The sequence below is a fragment of the Eptesicus fuscus genome, chromosome 18 (assembly GCF_027574615.1).
Source record: "Eptesicus fuscus isolate TK198812 chromosome 18, DD_ASM_mEF_20220401, whole genome shotgun sequence".
In the NCBI taxonomy this organism is placed as follows: domain Eukaryota; kingdom Metazoa; phylum Chordata; class Mammalia; order Chiroptera; family Vespertilionidae; genus Eptesicus; species Eptesicus fuscus.
This window is the reverse complement of record NC_072490.1, coordinates 46515304-46536509: the sequence shown is the minus strand read 5'-3', so window position 1 is coordinate 46536509 and position 21206 is coordinate 46515304. Positions and strand designations below refer to the sequence as shown.

The window sequence follows — 21206 nt, the reverse complement described above, 5'->3', positions numbered from 1 at the left end:
TTTTTTCCAAGCAAATGTAAGTGGCTAATTGGGCTCAAATTAGTCCCCTTGAAGGAGCAATTGGCTACTTATCCCTGATTTTCAAGATTTAAGTGGTCTTATGCACCGGCAATTAGCTTCCCACTGGCATCCTGCCTACAGATCCAAAGTTCTTTCCCAGAGTTGTCAAAGCCTTGTCTCACGATGGGCAATCTGTAGTCAGATGACCAGTGGATACTTTAGATTATGTTCATTTCTTTGGAGAAGTCATGGCAGTTCTTAAGAAAATGGAAGCCAAAACAGAGATATATTTACCTAAAGGGGAAATTTGGTATGGGCCTGGTTGATCCAGATAATTGCTTCAACTCTCTAGACTTTTCCAAAATGGCCTGTTCATTTGTGTGATTATAAAAAGTACTTATTTTTCCCCTTTATTTTAGTGGTGCAACCTATGCATTGACTTGGTGGCATTTACCAGTGAAATATTCAAGGGAGCAGTTTTCCAGTCATTGGATGGAATTATTGTCTCAGCTAACTGTAAGCTGCGGAAGATCTTCACTTTAAAATCCAAGCCTCAAGACACTGCTGATAAAGATGGTATGTTCAAATTGCTATCAAGATTTTTAAATTCTCCAATACGCTTTTAACATTAGACATGTCTTTGGAGAGTATAAGCCCCTGGTAGCGGTTTTTAAATTTTATTTTATTGTGGAAAGAATACTTAACATGAGATCTATCCTTTTAATAAATTTTTAAGTATACAGTATATAATTGTTGACTATGGGTACAATGTTGTACAGCAGACCTGTAGAGCTTATTCATCTCCCCTGAAACTCTATGCCCATCCTATATAATAAAAGGCTAATATGCAAATCGACCAAATGGCAAAACGACTGGTCGCTCTGATGCACACTGACCACCAGAGGGCAGACGCTCAATGCAGGAGCTGCCCCCTGGTGGTCAGTGTGCTCCCACAGGGGAAGTGCTGCTCAGCCAGAAGCCCTGAGCCAGGCTCACATCTGGCAAGCATAGTGGCGGTGGCAGGAGCCTCTCCTGCCTCCGCAGCAGGCAGACATCCCCCAAGGGCTTCCAGACTGCGAGAGGGCGCAGGTCAGGCTGAGGGACTCCCTTAAGTGCACAAATTTTCATGCACTGGGCCTCTAATTGATTAATAACTCCCAACTTACCCCTCCTCCCAACCCTGGCAACTCTTTGATTCCATGAATTTGGCTACTTTAGATATCTCATATAAGTTGAATTATATAATAACTGTTTCTCTGTAATTGGTTTATTTCACTTAGCATAAGTTTTCATGGTTCATCCATGTTGTAGCATATGGCATTCTTTACTTTGGATCACATGTTTATTTTTACTGTAGCTAAATGTTACAAAGATATATTTTTTATTTTTGTGGTTATATTTTTTTGTTTATGGTTGTACCTACCATCTGAATTAGTCATGGATTTTAGTTGTAAGCAACAGAATTCTCTCTAGGTAGCTGAAAAAGAAAAAGAATGTATTTAAGAAAATTAGCTAGTTCATAGAATCTCAAGGAGATCCAGAAAGTCAGGTTTAGAAGCTACAGCCAAGTACACACCCAGCCCCTGTTTTACTTCCATAAATATTTTATATTATAACTTTTATATGCATGTAGAAATATTCACAAATCAAGTGTTCAGCTTGAGGAATTACAAAGTGAATACATTTTTGTAACTACCATTCAGATTTAAAAAATATAGCACTACAAGCATCCTAGAAGCCCTGCTTTTCTCCCCTCCCAATAATCACCCTCCTTTTTCTCCCAGAGGTAACTCTATTATAACTTCTCACATCACAGATTAATTTCAACTTTATATAAATGGAATCATGTAATACATATTCTTTCATGTATACATCCTTTCTGAAAACATTGTGTTCATGAGATTCATCTGTGTTGCTGCTGATTTTCAATACTGTATAGTATGCTATTGTGGAATATAGCACAATTAATTTATTTTAGGCTATTTCAAATAATGCTGCTAGAATCATTTCTCTTGGAGGATCTGTGTATGTGTTTCTTTGGGTATTTATTGAGGAGCTAAATAAATACATACTTCAGCATTCTATATTTTCTTATTGATTTTTTATTTTTTTAGAGTGAGAGAGGAAGGGAGGTGGAGAGAGAGAAACATCTATGTGAGAGCAAAAATTCAATTGGCTGCCTCTTGCCCACCCCCTATCAGGCATCAAGCCCACAATCCAGGCATGTGCCCTGACCTGGAATCAAACTAGCAATCCCTTGGCACATGGGACAATGCCCAACCAACTAAGCCACACTGGCTAGGGTCATACTTCAGCATTATTAATTTTAGTTATGTTTTTTGAGTCTAGAGTGTTATTAGATTATTTTTATAGTTTCCATTCCTCAGCTGAAATTTTCTATGTTCTCATCTAATTTTTTAAATATATTAACCAAAATTATTTTAAAGGTCATGGTTCATAATTTCAATATCTGGCTTTCCTGTAGATCTGTTTTTGTTGACTGTTTTTCTCTTGGTCTTATCTCTTGGTATATCTGGTAAATTTTAAGTAAATACTGGACAGAAACAGATATTATGAGACTCTTACTGTATTGTCCTCCTCTAGAGACAAAGAACCAAAAGTCCTATCTAATAATAGACAAATATGCAAATTGACCATACCTCCGACACACCCACAAGCCATGCCCACCACCCAATCAGAGCAAACATGCAAATTAACTCAAACCAAGATGGCTACAGCCACAGAGAGCAAGGTTTCCTAGTAACAGAGGAAGCCAAGCTTTCCGCCTGCCCTTGCCAGGCCTAAGCCTCCACTCAAGCTACAAAGTTTCAATTATAGAAGGTAAACAAATTCAAACAAATGGCGGCAGAATGGAGCTTGAGAGAGCAGGCCAGGGTTGCCGCCAGCAACAGGGGAAGCAAAGCTTTCCGCACACCCTGGCCGGGCCCACCCGCTTAAGGCAACAAAGTTTCAACTATAACCCCAACACAAATGGCTACTGGCCTGGGACAGAGCCCCAGGCTTGGCTCCACTCCAGGCTACAAAGTTTCAATTGTAGAAGGAAAATAAATTCCAGATACCAGGGCCTCTGCTTGCGTTGCCAGGGGGCATGGCCCGCCTGCAAACCACCACAGGCCCCTCGCTCAGGCTGCCCCACACCTCAAGGGAACCCCCACCTGATCCAGGATGCCTTTCAGGGCAAACCAGCTGGCCCCCATCCCTGTACCAGGCCTCTATCCTATCTAATAAAAGAGTAATCTGCAGATTGATCATCACTGCAACACACAATATAGCTGCCCCCATGTGGTCAAAGATCCTGCCCCCATGTGGACACAAGATGGCCACCACAAGATGGCCAGCAGGAGAGGGCAGTTGGGAGGCACCCGGCCTGCAAAGGAGGGCAGTTGAGAAGGACCAGGCCTGCAATGGAGGGCAGTTGGAGGTGATCAACCCTGCAGGAGAGGGCAGTTAGGGGTAACCAGGCCGGCAGAGGAGGGAAGTTGGGGGCAAACAGGCTGGCAGCAGAGTGGTTAGGGGGTGATCAGGCTGGCAGGCAGAAGCGGTTAGGGGCAATCAGGAAGGCAGGCAGGCAAGCAGTTGGGAGCCAGCAGTCCTGGATTGAGAGAGGGATGTCCAACTGCCCGTTTAGGCCCGATCCTGGTGGAGAGGGTACAGACTGGGCTGAGGGACAACCCCCTCTGTGCACGAATTTCGTGCACTGGGCCTCTAGTATAAAATAAAAAAGAAGCCCAAATGACTAAAAGTAAGATGGAAATGTTTAAAATATTAGAAGTTAGTCCAAGAGGTCCACCATCAGAGCAATAAGATTCCAAGATGAGAGACTAAAGAAAACAGAACAGATGAAATATAAGATTTCCCAAAATTGAAGACGAGGTGTTTTCAAATTGACTTAGCTCATTAAAACAAAAGAGACTTATCATTGTGTAATTTCAGATCAGGAGGTAAAAAGAGAATATCTTTGTAGCTTCTAGAATTGTTTTAAAATTTAAGTTACATACAAAGGATTAGGAATAAGAATGATGTATGATATCTAACTTCATACAGTAACATTATATGATAGAAGACCTTGAAACTATACCTTCAACAGTCTAAGGAAAAATAATATTCAGCTTAGAATTCTGTACCCCTTCAGTTTATCAATTAAATGAGTACAGAAAAAAGATATTTGCAGACATGCAAGGTCTCAAAAATTTATTTATTTATATGCCTTCTCAGAAAAGACCTGGAAGATACTCTCCAGAAAAATTAAGAAGTTCATCAAGAAAAGGGCATATAGGGGACCCAAGAAACAGAGGATTTCATGCAGGAGAAAAGCAAAGGGAATTTCTATAGTTATGGTTAAAGGAATTCAAATTGAGATTTTACAAGAAAAGTCTCTAGGAAAGGAATGTATCTGATAGATTATGATGTGTTTGAACATGGAAAATAAAATCAGTTGTGATTTTACAGTGCTAATGAGGGGTCTGGGAAGAATTATTGTTAAGAATGTAGAAACCCAATGACAAAGCAGTGATCAACTCTGAGGAAAACAAAACGCTGTACAGTGAAAGAAATGGAATCATAGTCTATCGTGTGGCTCAGATGTGCACAACTTTTTCTTTAACAGACTTTATTTTTTTTAAGAAGTTCTAGATTCACAGCAAAATTGAGTGGAAAGTGCAGAGAGTTTCAATATGCTCCTTTTGCCCATACATGCACAATCACCCAAACTATGACCGCCCATATCAGACTGGTGCCTTTGTTACAGTTGTTGAGCATACATTAACACATCATTATCACCTGAAGCCCGTAGTTTACATTAGAACTTTAAGTAGAGTGATTACATGTATGCATCCCTATCATATCATTCAGAATAGTTTCACTGTCCTTAAAGTCTTCTGTGTTCTTCCTGTTCATCCCTCCCTTCCTCTCAGTTTCTGTCGGGCAACCATGGATCTTTTCACACTCTCCATAGTTCTGCCTTTTTCAGAATGTCACATATTTGGGACCATGCATCATGTAGCCTTCAGGATGACTTCTTTCACTTAGTAATATGCATTTAAGATTCCTGCATGGTTTCTTTTGGCTTTATAGCTTGTTTTATTTTAGCACTGAATAATATCCATCCCATTGTCTGTATGCACCACAGTTTATTTATCCAGTCATTTACTGTAGGACATATTGGTTGCTTCCAAGTTTTGGCAATTAAGAATGAAGCTGCTATAAATATTCTTGTGCAGATTTTTGTGTGGACATAAAATTTCAACTCATTTGGGTAATTACCAAATAACACAGTTGCTGGTTTGTATGGTAAGAGTATGTTTAGTTCCATAAGAAACTGCCAGTGTCTTCAAAAGTGGCTGTACCATTTTGCATTCCCACCAACATTGAATGAGAATTCCTGTTGCTCCATATCCTTGCCTGCATTTGGTATTGTCAGTGTTTTGGATTTTTTCATTCTAATAGGTGTGTATTAGCACAGCTTTTTTATGTAATCTTAATAATGTAAAACACTAATAACATCCCAGAATTATGAAAAAATCATATTTGGAGGATGTGGCGAAGGAAGGAAGGTGGGGTGCTGATTTAACAATGCTAAATCTTTCTTTTCCCCCAAATAGGAAGTCAGAGATATTATCTAAAACTGTTAAATGCAGAAATGTTAGTATGAGGCTACTACTTATAAATATAGAAGTAAATGCCAGAAGATTTAGAAGAGATAGCCTGGGATGGGGTGGGAGCCAGGTGGAAGGGAGCAAAGGGCATGTGTTAATGACATGACATCATGAGTGGATCTGATGTGTCAAAAGAACAGGGAGTTCAGTATGGTTCATGACAGGGGTGAGAGGTATGATGTAACATAATGTTGCATCACTAGGCTACAGACTTTGGGTGACAAAGATGAAGAGCAAAGTTCCTGCCCTCAGAGTTCACTGTGGAATTATAGACACTAAAAAAGTTAACACTACAAAAGTTCATTCTGAGGACAATTAGATAAAAGAGGGCAAAGGATAACATAGTATGGGGTACAGTGAGTGTCCCTGGTCAAAGAGATTGGCAGCAGAAGTGATAACAGTGTTGATGATGATGATGGTGGTGGTGGTGGTGGTGACAGCAGTGGCTGTTGTAAGCACTTAATATATTTGGACTTAATTAAATGCTCACAACAACCCTATGAGGTGGTTGTTACTATTACCCTCATTTTACAAATAGGGAAGCTGAGGCACAGAGAAGTCAAACAATGTCCCCAAGGTCACACAGCTATAGAAGTAATAGAAGCAGGATTTGAGCATTGGCAGTAGAACTCGAGTTTATGCTCCTAATTACTACAGTGTACTGCCTCTCATGGGAGGGGGAAGGGAGGGGAAAACTAAAAAGGAAACATACAAGAGATGTCATGAAATGAGAATGCCAGGATTTGGTGACCAGCTGTGTTTATGGTGTCTGTATTACAATTAATAATGGGTATCTCTTTGTCTTTCTTACTGAAGGAAGGGTCCTTTTCTTCTGCAGAGACAGGTTAGTCAGTGTTGAGACTTTTATAACAGGGAGCTTTTTTACCTGTTTCTTACATTCCATTTTGGGACTCAATAAATAAATATTGTGTTAAGTGCTTATTTGAGCTCAGTACTGTGTTGTCCTTTGGCTTATTTAAACACCTACCATTTAAAAAAATATTTATTGTTGAAAGCATTACATATGTCCCATTTTTCCCCCCATAAACTTCTATCATTTTAAACTCACTCATGCTAGAAAGTGCTGCCTAATCCTTTGTTGTTCTGTTTATACAGTGGATATAATAGAAAGTGAATTACTGAAACCTTAAAATAGCAATTAACTCATTTTTCACTTTCCTAGAAGAATGACTTATGCTGGACAACTAGTAAAGCAGCTGATTTTACTTAGTTTATTACTTTTATGGCTCCTGAGGGGGCATGGAGTGGCATTTTTAGGTATTGCATGACTGAATTAATGACTAACATGTATTGTTCTGCATTTTAAAAAAAACAGAATATGTGTAGATAAGTAAGAGAAAGAGGAGAGAAAAGAGAAGACAGGAAAGAGCAAGTGATTGTCCATTAAACATAGATGTATGCTATGCAATGATGACTTTACAGGTCTCCTGACTCCCCAATTCAGTATTCTTTCTAAAGTATCAGTACTGGGAAATGTGTGTTCTGTGTTTAGAGATGCAAAAAGAGAATAATTAAAGGTATGATTTCATTCTGAGAGACCCTTGAAGGAATGGGTTGGGTCTCCATATTTTTATCTCTCCCACATAAACTGACATCAGTAACCTGTCATAAATGTTTGATGAATTAATGAAGTAGGGTTGGCTAATTGTTTGTTCATTCGATTATTCATTTACTGTCTGTATTCAATAAACTTTTATTGAGTGTCAAGCAATGTGAAGAAAATTATCTCTTCAAAGGCCACAGAAAAAACTAGAATCACTGATGTCTTGCATTAACAGACTCAATGAGCAGAGAAGAGCCTTAGAGGTCATCTAATCCAATGTCTTAATTATACATGGGAGGAAAACCAGGCCCATTAGTTATGAGGCATCTTGTGTTGTTGAGGTCACAGAGGTGGAACTCGAGGCCAAGTCTCTGACTAACTCTTCCTTCCCCACAGTACACAGTTTACTTTTCTTAATAACTAGAATGGTTTAGTGTTTTTAATAATTAACATTGTTGAGTATTTTCCTACCTCTCTCTTTATCTCCAGGTCAGGTGAGTGCACATCAGACCCAATCTCATCAGTTTAAAGCTTCATTCCCACTCCTTCCTATTTGGGAACTGAACTCAAAATGTCCTTTCCTAACAAACTACTGTAGGACAAGAAAGGGGATAAAATCTTAGCATTGCAGAGGTGCCCAGCAGCCAATGATAGATCCCACAAATATGGGTCATGAATATCTGTATATCCAGACACAATTATTCAATTAAAATATCAATTTTATAATTAAATATTATTAAATATTTATGATAGAACTTCACATCTCAAAAACTCTAAGGACAACAGTTCTATTTATAACAGCATCCAAAATAACTAAATATCGAGGAATAAATTTAACCAAGGGGGTGAAAAACTTCACTGAAAACTATAAATCATTGCTACAATAAATTCAAGATAATCCATATAAATGGAAAGACATTCTATGTTCATGGATTGCAAGACAATTTTGTGAAGATGTCAGTATTACAAAAGGGATCTAAAGATTCAATACAATCTCCCTCAAAATTTCAGTGGCCTTTTTTGCCGAAATGGAAAAGCTGATCTTCAAATTCATAAGGAATTTCAAAGGGACTCAAATTGCCAAAAATAATCTTGAAAAAGAATAGCAAAGTTGGAGCATTCACACTTTCAAATTTCAAAATTTACCTGAGAGTTACAGTAATCAAAACAGTATAGCACAATTAGGATAGACATATAGACCAATGGGATAGAATTGAGCCCAGAAATGAACCCATTCATCTGATTTTGGTAAGGATGCCAAGAACATTCAATGGGGAGAAAATAGTCTCTTCAACAGTGGTTCTGGGACAGTTGAACAACCACATGCAAAAGAATGAGGCTGGACCCCTACCTCACACCATATGTAAAAATTAACTCAAAATGGATCAGTGACCTAAGTACAAGAGTGGGCAAAAGTAGGTCTACAGTTGTAATTCAAATAATACAATACTAATCAAGAATAATACAAGAATAAACTCTGTGTTTCATGTACTCACAACTGTAAATCTACTTTTGCCTCCCCTCCCCCTCTATAAGAACTAATAGGAAAAAAATAGAGCTAAATCTTCAGTATCTTCAATTTGGCCAAGGATTCCTAAATATGACTGACACCAAAAGCACAGCAACAAACATTTTTAAATAGATAAATTGGACTTTAATAAAAGTTAAACTTTAGTACATCAAAGGAGACTATCAAATTGAAAAGCCTACAAAGTGGGGGAAAAATATTTGCAAGATAAGATATATATTCTGGTTCTACATACAGGGAATGTATATTCTGATGTAATCTGGTATCTGGAATATGTAACTGACTCTTATAATTCAACAAAAAGACACACAACCCAATTAAAAAATGGTCAAAGGACTTGAATAAACATTTTTCCAAAGGAGATATACAGATGGATGACAAACACATGAAAAGATGCTTAACATCATTAGTCATTAAGGAAATGTAAATTAAAACCACAATGAGACACCTCTTTACACTCACTGGGATGATTATAATGATTTTTAATGGAAAGTAAGTGTTGGCAAGGGTGTGGAGAAACTGGAACCCTTGCGCATTGCTAATGGGAACACATAATGGTTCACTTGCTGTGAAAACAGTTGCTGTAGTTCCTAAAAAACATAAGCATAGATTACTATATGACCCTGCAATTCCACTCCGCAGTATATACTAAAAAGAAGGGTAAACAGATACATGTACATGTATGTTAATAGCAGCATTATTCATAATAGCCAGAATGTGGAAACAGCCCAAATGTTTATTAAGCGATGATTGGATGAACACAATGTGGTATGTGGTATACATGCAGACACCAAATGTCCAGAGTAGATAAATCTGTAGAGATAGAATTCAGATTTGTGGTTGTCAGGGACTGAGGGCTGGAGGGCATGGCAGTAGCTGATTAATGGGTATGGGATTTTACTTTGGAATGATAGAAATGTTTTGGAGGTATATAGAGGTGGTGGTTGCCCACCGTTGTGAGTTTGCTAAATGCCACTGAATCATTCACTTTAAAATGCTTAATTTTATGTGAATGTGAATTTCTCCTCAATAAATTAGTTCTTTAAAAACTCGAAGGGATTCATTCAGGATAGCTAAGTTTTGGTTATAATCCAGGTTTATTTATCCCTATAAATATCAAGACCTTCCTAATATATAAAAACCCTGGGTCTTAACAACTGGTAATGACCGAGGCTCAACCAACCGGAAGTCAGTCCTGCAGTCAGTGCTGGGTTGCCTGCTTCCACTGACTGCTTCCACTGCAGGCGCTGACTGCTTCCACTGCAGGCGTGGTGCCCCAGCACTGACTGCTGAGGGGGCTGCACATCAGGGCCAGAGAGAGGCCTGAAGAGAGAAGCAGGGACTGATCTGTTGCCTCTGTGGCAGCTTTTGATCAGCACTTGCCTCTCTCTTTTTTTCCCAGTCTGGCCAGCAGCCGTGCCTCCATTTCTCTCCAGGCCTCCACTGGGGCTGCTGATCAGCCCCACCTTTCTGAACAGGCCCCGTTGATAGCCCCAGAGACGCTGACTGGCATAGAAACCAACCAATCAGAATCAAATCTGGGTGAAGTGTGAGGAGCCAATGGCTGCCTAGGAGGAGACCAATCAGAACCAAATTGGCCGGCAGAGGAGGGCAGTTGGGCGCAAGATCAGACTGGCAGGAGAGGGGCCATTGGGGGCAAGATTAGGCCAGCAGGGGAGGGCAGTTGGGGGCAACCAGGCCAGCAAGGGGAGGGCTGTTAGGGAGGAGATCAGGCCAGCAGGGGAGGGCAGTTGGGGGCAAGATCAGGCAGGCAGAGGCAGTTGGGGGCGAGATCAGGCCAGCAGGGGAGGGCAGTTAGGGGCAATCAGGCAGGCAGGCAGAGGCAGTTAGGGGCGATCAGGCAGGCAGTCAGGTGAGCAGTTAGGAGCCAGCAGTCCCAGATTTCGAGGGGGATGTCCGATTGGAGAGGGTGCAGGCTGGGCTGAAGGAACCTCCCCCCCTTCATGCGCGAATTTCATGCATCAGGCCACTAGTTTATTATAAAAAGCACATACTTGTGGTGATTTTTGTCAACATTGTAATGAAAAATTTTACATAAGTATTTGTCTGTTATCCTATATAATAAAGAGTAATATGCTAATTAGACCAAACAGCAGAACGACCATCCAGACAACCTTCCAGGCTGTGAGGGCCGGCCGAGACTACAAGGGGCTGTGAGGGCTGAGCCCCTTGCACGAATTTCGTGCATCAGGCCTCTAGTTAATAATAAACACTTATGTGACACTTTTTATGTAACAGGGACTATTCTTAGCCCCTTATATACATTAACACATTTAATCATCACAATAACCATATAAGGTGAGTATTTTTATATCCATGTTTTAGAGATAAGGAGAGTAGGACACAACAAGATAAACTACTCTGCCAAAGCCACACAGCTAATAAGTGGTGGAGTTAGAATGTGAACCCAGGACCCCTTGCTCCTGTTACTGTTAACTCCTATAGTATACTGCATAATAATATCTTTCTCAGTATACAGTAAACTTCATAAAGGCTGGGATTTGAATCCATGCCAGGCCTAGAGAAAAATCTAACAGTTATATGGCGAGTGAATGAATGAACAAACAAAAAGTAAACTGACTTTGTATCAATATTATCATAGACTAAGTGTTTATAACCCCTAAAATTCATATGTTGACACTTAATCCCCAAAGTGACAGTATTTGGAGGAGGGCCTTTTGTCAGTGATTAGCTCATGAGGGTGGAGCCCTCATGAATAGGACTAGTACCCTTATAAATGAGGCCCCAGAGCTCCCTCACCCCATCTGCCATGTGAAGGTATAGCAAGAAGATGGTTATCTCTGAATCAGGAATAGGACACTCCCCAGACACCAATCTGCTGGTGCCTTGATCTTGGACTTCTCAGCCTCTGGAGGTTGAGAAATTAATTTCTGTGAGGAATTAATTGCTTATCAGCCACTCAGCCTACCATATTCTGATATAACATACCCAACAAACTAACACAAATATTTTGGCAGTTAGAGACTTTTGTGTTTTCTGCTTGTCTCTCCCTGGTGTTTTAGAGAGGTGAGATTTTATATAAATAAGGCACTGTGTTAGCCACTGCAGGTTATCCCCATATTAATAAGATTAATATAATTGAGTATGGGACAGTGAACTACTATAAAATTAGTCCTTACTTAAACTATATGAATTAGGAGAAACCATGACCAAAACAGATTTATAAATCTCCCTATTTTACAAGGGAGATGACTTTTAATGTATAAAATACTTTATATATGTATTAAAATTGATGACTTAATTTTTAAAGCTAGTTAAGATACTCGTCAAAGTTATTAAACACCTACAGAATGGTTCATTTTCTGGTGACTTTATGGCAAACAGGGTTACAAGGTCACTCAAACATCCTAATGATACATTGACTTATACTGGGAGCAAAGACATAAAAAAATAAATAAAAATAAAGACACCATCTGGTTGTGTTTGGATACTGCATGAGCTAATCTGGCAGCTTTCTCATAGCCTTCCCTTTCATGTACCATTTTGTCATTCTGAGCTGACCATTCCAGCCAACATTATGTTCTTTCAAATTTGTTAAAATCTAAAGTATTTTAACAAAAGCAGTTTAAATTCAACTATGTCATTTTTCAGACATTAATCAAGCAGTCTGGAAACCAAATCTATTCCAGAAGATAGAACTTGTCTGGAGGAACAATGCAGGCAGGCCCTGGCCCCATAGTATCTGATTGCCGGCCTGATTTGTTATTTGCTATGTAGGGAGAAAGTTGTGATAGCCAAATAAAATGTGTATGGAGTACTGCTTCTCAGGATGTAGCTGGACAAAGAACAACCAAAGAGGGCTTGGCAGCTGTGTTTCATCTGGGTCAGCTGTTATTAAGGGCTTTTGTCCATGACCACTTATTGAGCATCCTCTTTGAACCAGATGCAGCACTAAATATACAGTGGGATTATCCCTCCATTCTCTTCCATGCTGGCAGCACTTTGACAGAATTGTCTTTCTTTCAGTTCCTAGAATGCATCAGAGTTCTTTTGCCTTCAGTCTTCAAAGGCTCTGTTCCCTTTATCTGAATGGCCCACTCGCACCCCATTTCACCAGGCCATTTTCTATTTATCCTTTGACTCAGGTTAAATGTCTCTTTATCAGAGATTTTCAGTGATACCCTATACTGGTAGATTTCCCATTACCTCTTTCATAACACCTTGAACTTTTCCTTCAGAGCACTTAACAGAACTATAATTAAATATTTATTTACCTATAATTAGTTTCCTATTCTCTGCTAGGTGTAAGCTTCAAGAATGCCAGGACAGAATCACCCTTGAGTCACCACTAGATTCCCAGCCACTACATGAGTGATTGACACAGAATAGAGGCTCAATAAGTGTTTGTTGAATGAGTAAATGAATGGATGCAGACAGACCATGCCCTCTATTTACTCACAGTATAGCACTGTTTTCTATTGCATTATCTATGCTCTTTTTCAGAATTCTTATTTTTAAATTAATCTATAAATGCTAAAAAATAAAATAAAATAAAATGACCTAGGAATTGAACATGGTGGGGGTGGTTAGTGGTGAGGTGGGTGGTGGGGAGATGAGTTAACATCCACTTAGGTTTATCAGAACATCCAACCACCAGCAGGGCATAGCGTGGTTTCACAAAAATGAAACTAAAGCCCCTTTTCATGTATTGTCTACAAAGTCTCAAAGAAAGTTTGAGAGTTAGTAGTTGCTAAATTAAATGGTCTTAATGATTAGTCTTTATATTAAACTAGAGGCCCGGTGCACGAAATTCGTGCACGGAGGGGGGTTGTCCCTCAGCCCAGCCTGTACCCTCTCCAATCTGGGACCCCTCAAGGGATGTCCGACTGCCCGTTTAGGCCCGATCAACGGGCAGTCGGACATCCCTCTCACAATCTAGGACTGCAGGCTCCCAACTGCTTGCCTGCCTGCCTTCCTGATTGCCCCTAACCGCTTCTGCCTGCCAGCCTGATCACCCCCTAACCACTCTGCTGCCAGCCTGTTTGCCCCCAACTTCCTTCCTCTGCCGGCCTGGTTACCCCTAACTGCCCTCTCCTGCAGGGTTGATCACCTCCAACTGCCCTCCCTTGCAGGCCTGGTCCTTCTCAACTGCCCTCCCTTGCAGGCCAGGGTGCCTCCCAACTGCCCTCTCCTGCTGGCCATCTTGTGGTGGCCATCTTGTGTCCACATGGGGGCAGGATCTTTGACCACATGGGGGCAGCTATATTGTGTGTTGCAGTGATGATCAATCTGCATAGTACTCTTTTATTAGATAGGATAGAGGCCTGGTACAGGGGTGGGGGCCAGCTGGTTTGCCCTGAAGGGTGTCCCGGATCAGGGTGGGGTTCCCTTGGGGCGTGGGGCGGCCTGAGCGAGAGGCCTGTGGTGGTTTGCAGGCGGGCCACACCCCCTGGCAACACAAGCGGAGGCCCTGGTATCTGGAATTTATTCAGCCATTTGTGTTGGGGTTATAATTGAAACTTTGTTGCCTTAAGCGGGTGGGCCCAGCCAGGGTGTGCAGAAAGCTTTGCTTCCCCTGTTGCTGGCGGCAACCCTGGCCTGCCCTCTCAAGCTCCATTCTGCCACCATTTGTTTGAATTTGTTTACCTTCTATAATTGAAACTTTGTAGCTTGAGTGGAGGCTTAGGCCTGCAACGGCTGGCAGAAAGCTTGGCTTCCTCTGTTACCTAGGAAACCTTGCTCTCTGTGGCTGTAGCCATCTTGGTTTGGGTTAATTTGCATACTCACTCTGATTGGATGGTGGGAGTGGCTTGTGGGTGTGTCGGAGGTATGGTCAATTTGCATATTTGTCTATTATTAGATAGGATTAATAAACCAATAGTTTTTTATCTCTCCTTTTATTGAAGGTTTTATACTGCCAAGAGTTTTTCTCAAATAATAATCCAATAAGTAGTGAAACAGTTCTGGGTACAAAGAGAGAGTAGATATATAGAAAGAGAAGGTGACAGACACAGAGGGAATTTGAGCCTTTTAATGTGAAATCTGATTTGCCTGTCAACCACGTTCCTGTAAGATTCAGATTGCCTGTATTAACGTGGTTAGTGTTTACACTTACATAGGATGGTTTTTGAGGGATGATTGGTTGAATTTTTCTTACTACTCACATTCACATATTTACAAACAAATTTTTGCACTATATTTTAAGATTTATTTAAAGAATAAAATAAAAACTATACTTAAGCTAACCATCAAAACTTACTTTACCTTTTGGTGTATTTCCTTGTCTTTTTGCCATTTGTACACTTTACTGATTTTCTACAGTTGAGAGAGTTTTATATATATATAATTTTCATTTAACTTTTTTTTAATCTTCACCTGAGGATATATTTTTATTGATTTGAGAGAAGAGGGGAAAGGAGAGAGAGAGAGAGAGAATCAAACCTGCAACCTTTTAGTGTTCAGGATAACACTCCAATCAACTGAGTCATCCAGCCAGGGCATTTAACTTTTTATCTTGAGTCTTGCCCATATCACTAAGCCATCTTCATAAATACAATTTCTTGTGACTGGAAATCCAAGCTGTTTATTTTTGAGAAATTATAAACATATATTGACATAGACCTTTGTCTGAGTCTTTTATTTTATTTTTTTACTTTAGAATAGATTCATAAAGTGAAATTACTGAGTAAAATGGCATGTACATTTTAAAGGCTTTTGATACATGTAGTAAAATTGCTTTTTTGAATGATAAGGCCAATTTAATTCCTACTTGCTACATATGACAAGGCTTGATATCTTTGCTATATAAAAGGTCATACAAATAAATGAGAAAAGTGTTCTAATAGTAAAATAGATTAAAAATATAATCAGAAAATTTACCAAAACTAAAATTTACATATTCGTATAAGTATATATGAACAATATCAAATCTCATTAGGAATACAAATTATAATAAAAATACTATATTATTATAATAACTTTTCCTTTGAAAATATTCAAAGATAAGATGTTAACATTAGGGGAAGCTGAGTAAAGGGCATAGAGGGACTCTGTACTATTTTGATAACTTTTCTATAGATCTAAAATTATTTCAAAATAAAAAGTAAAAAATTTAATTTGTTCATAAATAGCTGTAGTGCTTATTCAGTAACATCATTGTACTTACTGATCTTGTATAAATGAGCCAGTGAAATCCCAGAAACCTTCAATGAAGTATACCTAAGTAGCTCTTCTCTCAAGGTACATTCTAGTATTAAAAACAAATGTAAGCTATTTCCAGTGAATACTCTTACTTATTGCACAAGTCTCTGAACCTACTCCAATATGTTATATACTCTCTCATTTAATCCTTGTACAGTCCTAGAAAATAAGCAGTAAAATTATCAGGCTCATTTTACAGATGAGAAAGCCAAGGATATAAGGTTGAGCAATGCATCCAAAATCATATTCTAAAATGATTTACTTTAATTGGTTTCATTTATAAGATCTGTCCATTTGGCAGAAATGGCTTACATTTGGGGATTGAATGTTTGTCTTTATTTCCAGCTGGATATGGTGTACCTTTTCCAACAGATGAGCCTACAGACATTATTCCACGGAGCTGCCAACTAACGACAGATGTTCCACAAGTCACACAGCTGCTAAACATGACCAAACTCCGCCAAACTCTAATAAAACTCGGAGGTCATCCTCTAAGCTCAGCAGAATCAGGTATGCACTTAGGCACCTAAATTACAAGCATAATTATTTGTTAGACCAAAAGAAAAGGGAAAAAACAACCTTGCAATTACTCTTTATAGCTTGAAGTTAAATACTACACCTCAGCATTGACTCATGTCAGTGAAATATTATTTTAAATTTCTTTTTAGCAACTAAAATTTTCCCGGATTTTTTTACATAATAAATCAAAACATCCTCAATTATTCTTCTCCTTTTCCTACATGCTGCCATTTATACCTCCTAAACATCTCTTAAATCTGTCTATTCTGTCTTGTTTTTCATTCATTGTTCTGGTCCTGTGTCATTCATCTTAGCCTCCCAGTTAATCTCCACATTGCTGTAAGAACTCTCTTTCTGATAATAGAAATATGATCCTGTCACTCTAATTAAAGACTTTTTAAATTAAATGCCTTTCCGACTATCTTAGAAAGCAACGTGAAAAGACCTTGGGAACACACACAAAGCCAGCCTCCCCTATCCCAAACCTACAGCACTCAGGGCTCTCACCTGTGGGCTTTCACATGTTCATATTTGGGAATTGCTGTTTCGTTAGCCTAAAATGGCTTCAAAGCTTGCCTTTCTGCTTGGAAAAACTCGCCATTTATCTTTCTAGACCAGTGGCTCCCAACCTTTTTTTGGCCATGCCCCACCTAAGCATCTCTAAAATCCTGATGCCCCCCGTGACATATAATTCTTATTATTCAAAAAGTGAACTCCTATTCACGTGGAGGGAGCCTACAAGGCCATTAACTTGGTCTAAACAAGCTTCCAAAGAACATGGCATCCATGAAAGAGAAAAATAAAAGAACGAAAGGACAGTTAAAATACTGAGGAAGAAATCACTAAGAAATTGTTTAAAAATTATAATATGAAATGATATGAAAAAAATAGCAAATAAAGTTTCAAAACATATAACAAAGAACTGAAATGCATAAATATGTCACAATATATATTTATATACTATATATGAGGCCCCTAGAGCCATAAAAAGTGCAAAACATTCACTGTTAATAACTCATTCTCGAATTGACTCCTTAAAAATCAAATTGCCCCTCTGTGGGGTATGTGCCCCACGTTGGGAACCACTGTTCTAGACCCAACTCAAAGGCCACCTCTTCTATGCAGCCTTTCCTAACTCTAACAAGCATTGTTCTCTTTCCATGATTTCCCCCTTTTCTTTTTCTTACTTTCTTTTTTTTGCAGTACTTTTTTATATGTCTGCATTTCCCAATAAAGTATGACTTCCTCATTCTTCTATTTCCCTAGCTTCTAACACAGTGCTTGCTGATTACCCCTGGCCAGGCGCTGCAGACTCAAATTACAAAAGAGGCCAGTCAGAAAACATAAATAAATAGTGACCTGGATGCCTGGATATTTGACACATAGAAACATTTTCTACTTCAAAAGTGAGCCTTATTGATAGTGGAGGGGGATTAGGAAAGAGGGTTGAGATAGTGCATCAAAGACGTGGTTCTCTACTATTAAAGCAGTAAATTAACTACTATGCAAATGATACAGTTGGTGGGGAATAACACTCAGCCCCTTTGAGGGAGCTGTAGGGAATGGTGAGGGCTGCAGCAAACTAGAAGCTCATTGTTACTGGAGAAGGGGAAACTGCAGTTCAGTTCTGGCCAAGTGCTGCCTTGCTGGAATGCAGGCCCAGTCTCACAGTTCTTCCTTTTTTCCCCCAAGAATGGTATCCTGATGTTTATGAGAAATCTCCCAATTTTAAAATATTATCAACAGTCTAAATTTTTTTGTAAGCCTAACAAAACATGCCAGTGCATGCCAGTTCTCTGCCCCTGCAGTAGTCACCATAGCTATTGACCAAATGAATGAATAGTGCTCTACAAATCAAGAAGCCTAATATTATTTAGATGAGTTGTTCTCAACCTCCTGTATTTTAGAATCACCTGAGATATTTTAAAAATAACTGATACAAAAAATTTTTATTATAATGTCTATGCTTCATTCCAAGAGATTCTGATTTAATTGGCCTGGGATGAATTTTTTTAAGCTCCCCCAGCAATTCTGATGTGCAGGGTTGAGAACCACTGAGTCACTTATCCCCACAAAGGTCGTATGGTTTAGATGATACTCATAAACACTGGAGTGATTCAGAGGGGGTGAAATGGTCCTAATAGGGCACTTGTGGAAGTAGATTTTGAAAGTATTCAGTAATTATTGTATAGGTGTTTATAATCTAATCTAATAATAGACAAATATGCAAATTGACCATACCTCCGACACGCCCAGAAGCCACGCCCACAAGCCACGCCCACCACCCAATCAGAGCGAGCATGAAAATTAACCCAAACCAAGATGGCTACAGCCACAGAGAGCAAGGTTTCCTAGGTAACAGAGGAAGCCAAGCTTTCTGCCAGCCATTGCAGGCCTAAGCCTCCACTCAAGCTACAAAGTTTCAATTATAGAAGGTAAACAAATTCAAACAAATGGCGGCAGAATGGAGCTTGAGAGAGTAGGCCAGGGTTGCTGCCGGCAACAGGGGAAGCAAAGCTTTCCGCACACTCTGGCCGGGCCCACCCGCTTAAGGCAACAAAGTTTCAATTATAACCCCAACACAAATGGCTGGGGGCCTTGGAGGGAGCCCCAGGCTTGGCTCTGCTCCAGGCTACAAAGTTTCAGTTGTAGAAGGAAAATAAATTCCAGATACCAGGGCCTCTGCTTGCGTTGCCAGGGGGCGTGTCCTGCCTGCAAACCACCACAGGCCCCTCACTCAGGCCTCCCCCGCCCCAAGGGAACCCCACCCTGATCAGGGACACCCTTCAGGGCAAATCAGCTGGCCCCCACCCCTGTACCAGGCCTCTATCCTATCTAATAAAAGAGTACTATGCAGATTGATCATCACTGCAACACACAATATAGCTGTCCCCATGTGGTCAAAGATCCTGCCCCCATGTGGACACAAGATGGCCACCACAAGATGGCCAGCAGGAGAGGGCAGTTGGGAGGCACCCGGCCTGCAAGGGAGGGCAGTTGAGAAGGACCATGTTTGCAAGGAAGGGCAGTTAGAGGTGATCAACCCTGCAGGAGAGGGCAGTTAGGGGTGACCAGGCCGGCAGAGGAGGGATGTTGGGGGCAAACAGGCTGGCAGGGGAGTGGTTAGGGGGTGATAGGCTGGCAGGCAGAAGCGGTTAGGGGCAATCAGGAAGGCAGGCAGGCAAGCAGTTGGGAGCCAGCAGTCCTGGATTGTGAGAGGGATGTCTGACTGCCCGTTTAGGCCCGATCCCTGAGATCGGGCCTAAACGGGCAGTCAGACATCCCTTGAGGGGTCCCAGATTGGAGAGGGTACAGGCTGGGCTGAGGGACAACCCCCCTCCGTGCACGAATTTCGTGCACCGGGCCTCTAGTGAATAAATAAATATAAGATTTATGGATGTGAGAGATGGTATAGCACACTTCATGGAGGAGTTTCCTGAGGGATTGCTAGGAGGAATAGCCTGAGTGGGCAAAACGGCTGTGTTGGGAACAAGAAGAGTGTGCCTCGTGTTCCTAAAGTAGAGAAATGATAACTTATTTTTAGGAAGTTGAAGTTGATGTCAGGATTCAATGTGAATTTGTAAGTCAAGTGAGACCAGAGATTAAGGATTACAACTAAAATGTCTTTGCAGCAAGTGTCTGTGAAAGTGGGACATAATGACCCTGAGAGGAACTGCAGGGAAAAGCTGGCAGGACTTTGTGATTCTCAGATAACAGGTGGGGAAGGGAGAGTGGCCAAAGTTTGAGAGGTCAACATAGAAGTAGGAAAAGGAGATACCCAGGATGACATGAATGAGCTGCAAAAATGGACTCAGTTTTACTCTGTATTTATCCTATGTTCATTTAGTCTGGTGAATTTCTAATGTATCATCAGCACTACATGTCCTAAACGTTATATTTCTAAAGAATTGGGATTGATGTTATAACTTTTTCAGTGTAAACCCTGGCAGAAGACCATGTGTAAACAGGCACTACATTGTTAAGCCCTTTACTATTACTGACGTACAGAACGCTAGAGAGAATATATAATGAACCCCCATATCTCCATCACCTGCTTCCACAATTACCAACTTTGGGCAGAATTTTTTATAACAATGAAGGCATAAGTAGTGAGAATTTGCATATTTATTATGTGCACTATCTTTAGATGGGTGGGGGGAGAAAGATATATACAATCCATTTTCATTACATGACATTTAGAAAAGATATAAAACGATGAAAAAGATCCTATTACCCAGACAGCTACCATAAACACGTTGGGTTAAAATTCAATCTTAATGGAAGATTTGCCACAGAATGAAATGAGTAAGAGTATTTTCTATAAGCAAACACACTATGTGTATCTAATAGGCTGTGATAGTTTTCAGTAATAGAAATGATTAAGCTGTAAAGCCTATCAGATAACTCTATGAGATTGTAAATGCTATTTGTCTTCTCTGTATCTCAATGTTTTAAGAATTAATTATGTCTTTAAAAGAGAATGTAAGTCTATAGCCAAATATTTTAAGTGTCTTTTTTATTTAAAGTTCAAGGATACATGATGCCTGAGATTAAAAAGGAAATTGAATAAATATTAATTGCATCATTAAATCAAAATTAAACAGAAACTTTTTTATAGGCCATATTTGATCCCAACTTGTAGAATAAGATGTTAGTTCATATTTTGAAAATTTCATAAATGGGCTCTCAATGCATAATTTGAGTCATATATACAAAAATTAATAATAATTTAATAGCA

The 21206-nt window shown here is 39.8% G+C and overlaps 1 protein-coding gene across 5 annotated transcripts in view; it reads left to right on the top strand.

The window, feature by feature from the left end:
• CFAP20DC (CFAP20 domain containing) overlaps nt 1-21206 on the top strand; it is a 233053-nt gene that overhangs the window by 101522 nt on the left and 110325 nt on the right. For all 5 annotated transcript variants that reach the window (XM_054729890.1, XM_054729894.1, XM_054729895.1 and 2 more), the window contains 2 exons: nt 420-576; nt 16295-16459. In XM_054729890.1, coding sequence (XP_054585865.1) covers nt 420-576; nt 16295-16459 — 322 coding nt within the window. The remainder of the gene's footprint in view (nt 1-419; nt 577-16294; nt 16460-21206) is intronic.